The 7624-nt window shown below is 66.6% G+C and overlaps 1 protein-coding gene and 1 long non-coding RNA gene across 5 annotated transcripts in view; one reads left to right on the forward strand and one right to left on the reverse strand.

The window, feature by feature from the left end:
* Positions 1 to 7624, forward strand: part of KIF21B (kinesin family member 21B) — a 42609-nt gene that overhangs the window by 30903 nt on the left and 4082 nt on the right. For 2 of the 4 annotated variants that reach the window (XM_020906984.2, XM_020906986.2), the window contains exons 27-34: positions 554 to 667; positions 2893 to 2931; positions 4474 to 4610; positions 5229 to 5409; positions 5510 to 5674; positions 5848 to 5965; positions 6563 to 6733; positions 7069 to 7268. In XM_020906984.2, the coding sequence (XP_020762643.1) occupies positions 554 to 667; positions 2893 to 2931; positions 4474 to 4610; positions 5229 to 5409; positions 5510 to 5674; positions 5848 to 5965; positions 6563 to 6733; positions 7069 to 7268 (1125 nt within the window). The remainder of the gene's footprint in view (positions 1 to 553; positions 668 to 2892; positions 2932 to 4473; positions 4611 to 5228; positions 5410 to 5509; positions 5675 to 5847; positions 5966 to 6562; positions 6734 to 7068; positions 7269 to 7624) is intronic. The other 2 variants (XM_020906985.2, XM_020906987.2) reach the window with 1 other exon arrangement.
* Positions 217 to 1895, reverse strand: LOC139037401 (uncharacterized). Its single transcript, XR_011490178.1, has 2 exons — positions 1450 to 1895; positions 217 to 381 (listed from the first exon to the last, which is right to left on the reverse strand). It is a non-coding gene; the product is annotated as an uncharacterized lncRNA (long non-coding RNA).

Raw genomic sequence — 7624 nt, forward strand, 5'->3', positions numbered from 1 at the left:
AATCCCTATGGACAGAAGCGCCTGGTAGGCTACAGTCCACGGGGTCACAAAGAGTCTGAAACTACTGAGCAATTAAACTTTCACTTTCGTTAGCACTTACCTCAGGGCCAGCAGCCCTCTATAGAGCTCACACCTGAAGGAAAGCTCATCTAACGGGCTTTCTCCATCAATCACGCCCCAGCTTCCTTGAACTCCACACACCAGACAGGCCTGCAGCAGCTTTGGGGCCATTTTAATCAGTGACATCACCAGCAAAAGCACAGAAATATGAAAATCACGACATGACGTACACTTTGGAAAGAACCCTTGTGTGCAGGGTGAGGAGGGCAGGGCCGCCTCTTCCGACGTCAGCTGGGGACATGTGCGCTTGGGTCCTCATGTCTGCAAATGACGGGGAGGCCCGCATGTCTTGTTCGGGCTGACACACGCGCCGCGATGAGCAGGGGAGTCCCAGCCCCGGAACCAGGTGACCACCAGGCCAAAGGTGGGGCCAGTGGCCCATGGGCAGCGGTGTGGCTCCTGACGGCGGTACTCTGTCCTGCTCGCCTGCCAGGTCCTCAGACGTGGGGTTCACGCCTCCCTCGTCCCCTCCCACCCGACCCCGCAACGACCGAAACGTCTTCTCTCGTCTCACCAGTAACCAGAGCCAAGGGTCCGCGCTGGACAAGTAAGGGCGGGGGCGGGGCGAGGAGTCTGAGGACGGGGCGGGGGCGGGGCGAGGAGTCTGAGGATGGACCGGGGGCGGGGCGGGGCGGGGCGAGGAGTCTGCCTTGGGAGCCGGGGGCGGGGCTAGGGTCGGGGCGGGGCGTGGAGCCTGCGGGCGGGACTGGAGGCGGGGGTGGGGGGGATAGGGGGCGGGGAGACGAGTCTGCGGGCGGGGCCGGAGCAGGGCGAGGAGTCTGCGGGCGGGGTCGGGGAGGGGCGAGGAGTCTACGGGCGGGCTGGAGGTGGGCCCGGGGCGGGGCGTGGAGTTTGCAGGCGGGGCGGGGGTGGGGCGAGGAGTCTGTGGGCCGGCCGGGGGTGGGGAGTCTGTGGGCGGGGCCTGGGGCCGGGCGATGAATCTGCAGGCGGGGTCGAGGGCGGGGCGAGGAGTCTGTGGGCGGGCCCTCGCCGCGGGCGGGCGGGGAGCAGGAGACCCTGCACACACCGCGCTGGCCCCGCTCCGTGCTGAGCCTGGGCCTCTCCCGTCCCCGAGTGTTCGGGGGCCGCGGTAGAGGGCAGGAAGCAGGCCGTGGGGCTGTGGCCGTGCACCCCGGGGGTCTCCGCAGAACTGCCCGCCTGCCCCTTGTGCCTCCGATTCTTCTGAGGCCCCTCCCCCAGCTTCAGTCGTGCCCCCTCCCCACCGCTCATGCTCGGGCCCCTAGGTGACTGTCCCCACAGAAGGAGACCCTGTTACGGTCACACGGAGGGGTCAGCGCCCGCCGCTGACCGCCCCTGCTGGACGCTCACCTCCCAGTGTGATGGCCCCTAAGTTGCACTCTGTTTGCACACACGCGACTCCACTGAGCCGTGAACCAGCCGTGAGGACCGTCTTTCCTGTATTACAAAGAGGAGATAAGGCTCCCAGAGGGCAAGCTGGGCCCAGACCTGAGGCCTCTGACACGTGGGGGTCTGCCCTGGGGAAGGGGGAGGCCTGGGCCTCCCGCGCTCTGCTCTGTGACCCCAACACTCCCGGGCACCCCCAACTCTGCGGCCCCAGCGGGCCCCTCTTGGCTCTAACAGCTCCTCTATCCTTTTAGATGGTGGGGGGGGGGGTGCCGCTGTCCTCTGGGGAAGCCCAGGCTACCGAGTTCTAGTCCTTGCCTGCATCCACCCCTCCCCACAGAAATGCCCCTTCCTGGGGCAAAATACTGCTCTTCCCCTGAACCCACTTCGTCTTCCCTTGTGGGAGGAGGGCACCGGCACGCAGTCAGGGTGCCCCCCACATACCAGAGTATCTCCCCCCCATAACAGCCAGGGAACCCCCCCACACACAAACCAGGGAGCTGCACACACCAACCAGGACGCCCCTGTTCCAGCCAGGGCACCTTCACACCCACCAGTGTGCCACCCACACCACCCAGGGTGCCACCCACACCAGGCAGTGTGACCCCACATAACAGCCAGGGCACCCCCACACGAGTCAGGGAGCTCTGCATACCAGCCAGGGTGCCCTTGCCAGTGAGGTGCCCCCCACATTCCATCCAGGGTACCCCCACATGCCAGCTAGGGTGCCCCCACACCAGCCAGTGCACCCCCCACTAACAACCAGGGCACCCCCACATGAGTCAGGGGGCTGCACATACCAGCTAGGGTGCCCTGGCCAGCGAGGTGCCCCCCCACATACCATCCTGGGTACCCCGACATACCAGTTAGGTTACATACCATCCAGGGTGCCCCCCTCACCTGCCAGACACCTCTACATCATCCAGGGCGGGAAGCCCTCATACCCTGACGGTCACAGGTCCTTCTCAGCAGCTCTGAGTGGACCTGGCATCCCAGCCCTGTCCTGTCTGGTGGCTCTGGTGTTGGGCCCATGCATGTACAGAGCCGGCTCCCAGGCACTTTCCAGGCTCCGGGGACAGCGGGTTTGGGGGTCAGCAGGTCCCTGCTGGGAGAGGGCAGCTCCTGGGAGGGGTGAGAGCAGTCACAATGTCACTCCGGGGGCCAAGGGGCCCCCAGCTTGTGAGGCAGCCAAGAGCCTGGGACCAGCAAGGCCCGTCTCCCCGAAGCCCCTCCCCACCCCATTAGCTGGGGGCACCCCCAGCCACCTCCCCGCTGCCCTCAGCACCCTCCTCCTCTCCTCCCGCCCCCCCACGGAGAATAACCGCCCTCTGACCGCCCCACGCTGCTGCCGCTCACTCCCTCGTGTGTGTCCCCTCCCCCCTAATCCAGCTAATTTTCTGCCCCCAGGTCTGATGACAGCGACTCCTCTTTGTCGGAGGTCCTGAGGTACACACAGAATGGCTCACTGCTCCCTCTTATCCCCCCCAACACCCTGGCCTCAGCATGCAGCCCCTCCTCTCCGTGACTCCCCCAGACCCCTCCTGCCTTCTCACCCCGGCTCCTTCCTCGTGGGTGCTTCGTGGCCTCTGACTGTGCCAGGCTGGAGCTGGGGGCTCGGGGAGGGCGTGGCTGCTGGCGCCTCATCACTGGGCGGGAAGGGCGGGCACGGGAGCCTGGGGCACTGGACCCCCGAGAAAGGCCTGGTGGTGCTGGAAGGGTCGGATCTTTTCCACAAAGTCAGGGGCTCGCTCATGACCTTGGCCCTGAGCCAGGAGGGCCCCTGCCCACGTCTCCTGGCCCGAGGACCAGGCATACCAGAAGACTGTCCCCCAGCCAGCCCCGTGCAGCCCCCCCACAGCAGAGCAGGCCCCCAGACCCGGTGGGCCTGAGCCCCTGCTGGGGAAGGGCCCCCCCCTCCCCGGGGCTGAGGCTCCCCTGCCCTTCCTGGGCGACCGCTGCTCTCTGCACCTCCCACACGGTGGGGGGGACGCCTCTGTAACCCGCCCCCAGGCCTCGCTCCTGGAAGGAGCTTTATGCTTTCACTGTATGGTTTCCCATAAGCTGGCTGCCTGGGGCTCCTTCCCTGGCCACGCAGCTGGGCCTGTAAAACAGAAGCAGCTAGCTGGGGTGGGGCGAGCCGGGGGGCCGTTCGTGCGTATGTGACGCCTGGGGTGGCCAGGCCTGGCCAACCGCTGTCCTCGGGGTGGGCCGGCGGAGCCCTGGGCTTCGTCAGCAGCTGCAGGCAAGGCAGGACGTGGGTCCCGTCGGATGTTGTAGGCCACGGCGTCCTTGTCGCAGGGGCGCTCTCTTTGGAGAGGACAGACGTAGGGCTGGCGTGCTTTCAGACGTGCACCTAATGGGGCTGGGGGCCTGTTCTCAGAGACCCCCGCTGAGAACAAGCTCTTCCTCCTCTGGGCCTCCGCAGGCTGGGGTGTAGCTGGGTTCCTGGGCCCGCTCAAGACAGGCCTCCTCCGTCGGCTTGCGGACAGGCAGGGTCGCTCTAGCCTGGTGTAGCTACTCAGAGCGGGGCCGGGGCATCCTTCCTGCGGCTCTGAGCAGGCTGTGCGAATGGCAGTCACCGGCCTGATCATGCTGGTCCCACCGGGCGTGTGTGCACGCCTGCACACGAATCCATCTCTGCAAGGGCTGGGCAGCCTGCGCCCCCCACCCCATCTGCACCCCCCACCCTCCCTGGGGTCGCTGAGGTGGCAGAGGAGCCCCCCAGCTCTGGGGCCTCTCCCACCCGGCTCTGGCCTGGGGGCATCTGCGCCTCAGGTTCTGGGTCAGGCAGGGTCAGAGGGCACCCCCCGCAGGCAGGGCCCGTCTGTTCTGACCCCCGGCTGTGCCTGGCTGGTCTGGCTGCCTGGAAGCGTTCGGGATGGTGCCTGGGGCCCCGGAGCCCCTGCGTGTGCCCCGCACCCTGGAGCCTCACTCGGCCTGGCCGTAGCCCCGGGCTGATGGGCACCTCTCTCCCTCTCTCCCGGGAAGGGGCATCATCACCCCGGTTGGAGGAGCCAAGGGCGCCAGGACAGCCCCGCTGCAGTGCGTCTCCATGGCCGAGGGCCACACCAAGCCTGTACTCTGCGTGGATGCCACAGATGAGCTGCTCTTCACGGGCTCCAAAGGTGGGTGGAACCCAGACCTGCCCCACGGGCTCAGGGTCTCCCAGCCGCCTGCTCCCTCCGCCCGAGACCGCGGCCGAGGAGATGGGAACCTGCTCCTGTCGGCGCTCAGGGCTCCCCACCCTGGGCCTCCCCTCCTAGCTGGCCCCGGGGGCTCCACCCAGACCTGCCTCCGGAACGCCCAGAAGCGTGTCAGCATCGTTCACGTCAGCAGCCTCCTCCACACCCGCCCCAGCACTTGGGGCCTCGCGTTTCCCACACTGACTTAGTGCCAGCAGGAAGCAGCTGTGTGTACCCACAGACCTGCATGGCAGGAGGGAGAGCTGCGAGTCCAATGAGGCTGGCTGAGCCCAGGGTTTTTCCCCTGAGGTTTGCTTGCCCTAGTTGGCTCACTGGTCCGTGGATGGCACGTGTCGAGCTTTGCTGTAGGCCCAGCACCTCCGCAGTGCCTGCTGGGCCCCCATCAGGAGCAACGCGCCCATCTGTGCTCGGGGGCAGGCGTGAGCCCGTGTTGGCCCCCCAGACCCAGAGCACCTCCTCTGGGCATGTCGACACCTCCCCCAATCTTGGCGGCCCTGCGGGGTGTGGGGATGTGACAGGGCGGTCCCTGCTTCCCCTTAGATCGCAGCTGTAAGATGTGGAACCTGGTAACGGGGCAGGAGATCGCGGCTCTGAAGGGCCACCCCAACAATGTGGTCTCCATCAAGTACTGCAGCCACTCGGGGCTCGTGTTCTCCGTGTCCGCCTCCTACATCAAGGTGTGGGACATCCGAGACTCGGCCAAGTGCGTCCGGACGCTCACGTGAGTTTTCCCCGCCAGGCTGTCGGGGCTGGGGTGGGAGCCAGGGCTCAGCCCGCCCAGCAGGCGCACCCCCTACCCCACCTGTCTCCCTCACCGGCAGGTCCTCGGGCCAGGTGTTCTCGGGGGACGCCTGCGCGGCCGCGTCCACCCGCACAGTCACCAGCGGACAGGGGGAGCACCAGATCAACCAGATTGCACTCAGCCCCGCAGGCAGCACGCTCTACGCCGCCTCGGGGAACGCCGTCCGTGTCTGGGAGCTCAGCAGGTGGGGGGCCCGGGGAGTGCGGTTGGCTGGCAGGTGACCCCCGGGCGGCAGGACCTCACTGCTCCCCCCAGCCCCCAGGACCCCGGCCAGCGTGTTCACCTGGAGCCGACCCCCGTCCCACCCCAGGGTCCCCCCGGTTCACTCGCTCCAGCTGGACGTCTCCACCCCCACAGGTTCCAGCCCGTCGGCAAGCTGACCGGCCACATTGGCCCTGTGATGTGCCTGACGGTCACCCAGACGGCCAGCCAGCATGACCTGGTGGTGACTGGCTCCAAGGACCACTACGTTAAGGTACAGAGACGGCCTTGACCTCCAAGCTGGGTTCGGGGGATGGGCCCTCTCCAGCGCTCCCTACCTCCGCTGCCTTGGGACTCAATGAAAAATAACGTGACTCCTGCCGCTTGGTACAGAAAAGTCCCTCCCAGGGAGCAAGGTCTGTGCAGGAGGTCGACTGCAGCGTGATTTTGTAAATGGTGAAACATCAGAAAGAACCTAAGTGTCTGTGGGTGGAATGACGGTGAAATAGGGAAAACCCGCAGGGCTGGGAGCCGGGCTACCACCGGCCTGAGAAACACGAGAAAGCCCCAAGGAGCGCGGCCGACACTGACAGTCTTTGCTCCTTGGTTGCGTGGCTGCAAACAGGTTCAAAGTCAGAGACTGAGAAGCAGAGGAAAAGTTATGGTGAATATTTTTATTTCAAGTACAAATAGTACTGTATCTATTAAAAAGTAAAAAACCTTAACAGGAGACTCCCCCCCAGACCCGTGTTGAGTCAGTCTCCCAGCCCCCAGTCCCCACCCCCCGGGAGCCCCTTCTCCCGGGGGACCTTGGGCTGGCCCCGCAGGGGCCGGGGGTGGCCCGGGACTCCCTCTGGCCCTTCCTCCGCAGATGTTCGAGCTGGGTGAGGGTGTGACGGGCACCGTCGGGCCCACCCACAACTTCGAGCCCCCGCACTACGACGGCATAGAGTGTCTGGCCATCCAGGGGGACGTCCTGTTCAGTGGCTCCCGGGACAACGGCGTCAAGAAGTGGGACCTGGAGCAGCAGGAGCTCGTGCAGGTGCTGGGGGCGGGAGAGGCCGGCCCCTGGGAGGGCTTGGGGCCTTTTCACCCGGAGCCAGAGCCCCCCACGCCGGCTGGGCCTGCACCTTCTTCCCCCCTCTAAGGAAGGGTCTGCTCTCAGCCCCGTCTGGCCAGTCACCCCCTTTTCCACCGACCCTTCTGAGGACAGAAGGACTCTTCAGTGGTGCGGGGCCTCAGGTTCGAGCCCAAGATTGGGGCTGACGACCCCCGCTCCAGGCCCTGTGATGCTGCCCGCCCCCCGCCCCCCAGGGGGCTCTAGCGTGCCGGGTCAGGGTCCCCACTTCCCGCCCTCACGGCCCGCTCCTTCCCTAGCAAATCCCCACTGCACACAAGGACTGGGTGTGCGCGCTGGCCTTCGTCCCAGGCCGCCCCATGCTGCTGAGTGCCTGCCGTGCGGGCGTCATCAAGGTCTGGAATGTGGACAACTTCACGCCCATCGGCGAGATCAAAGGCCACGACAGCCCCATCAATGCCATTTGCACCAACAGCAGGCACATTTTCACCGCCTCCAGGTGGGTGCCAGGCGGGGGGCACTCCACTCCCGCTCCCAGCCTCCCCCGGGCGGGCGGGCGGGTGGGCGAGGGCCCAGCCCCCAGCACAGACCCCACAGCACCCCTGCCCCCTGCCTTCCTTCCCAGGACACTGCCCAGGGGTGGGGCCAGGCGTGCTGGGCCCCAGCCGGGACTGCCCGCTTGTCTCCCGGGTCGCCCTGTCCAGGTTCCTCAGCCCCTGGAGCACCCGCCCCAGCGCTGGTCCCATCCAGGGATGCCCAACCCTGTCCCGCGGGCAGCCGCTCAGACGGCCTCTTCTTTCTCCTTCCTGTTCCGACCTCGTCTCTTCTCTCCACCTCCCCCTTCCTGCCCGACAG

The sequence above is a fragment of the Odocoileus virginianus genome, chromosome 11, assembly GCF_023699985.2.
Source record: "Odocoileus virginianus isolate 20LAN1187 ecotype Illinois chromosome 11, Ovbor_1.2, whole genome shotgun sequence".
Taxonomy (NCBI): Eukaryota; Metazoa; Chordata; class Mammalia; order Artiodactyla; family Cervidae; genus Odocoileus; species Odocoileus virginianus.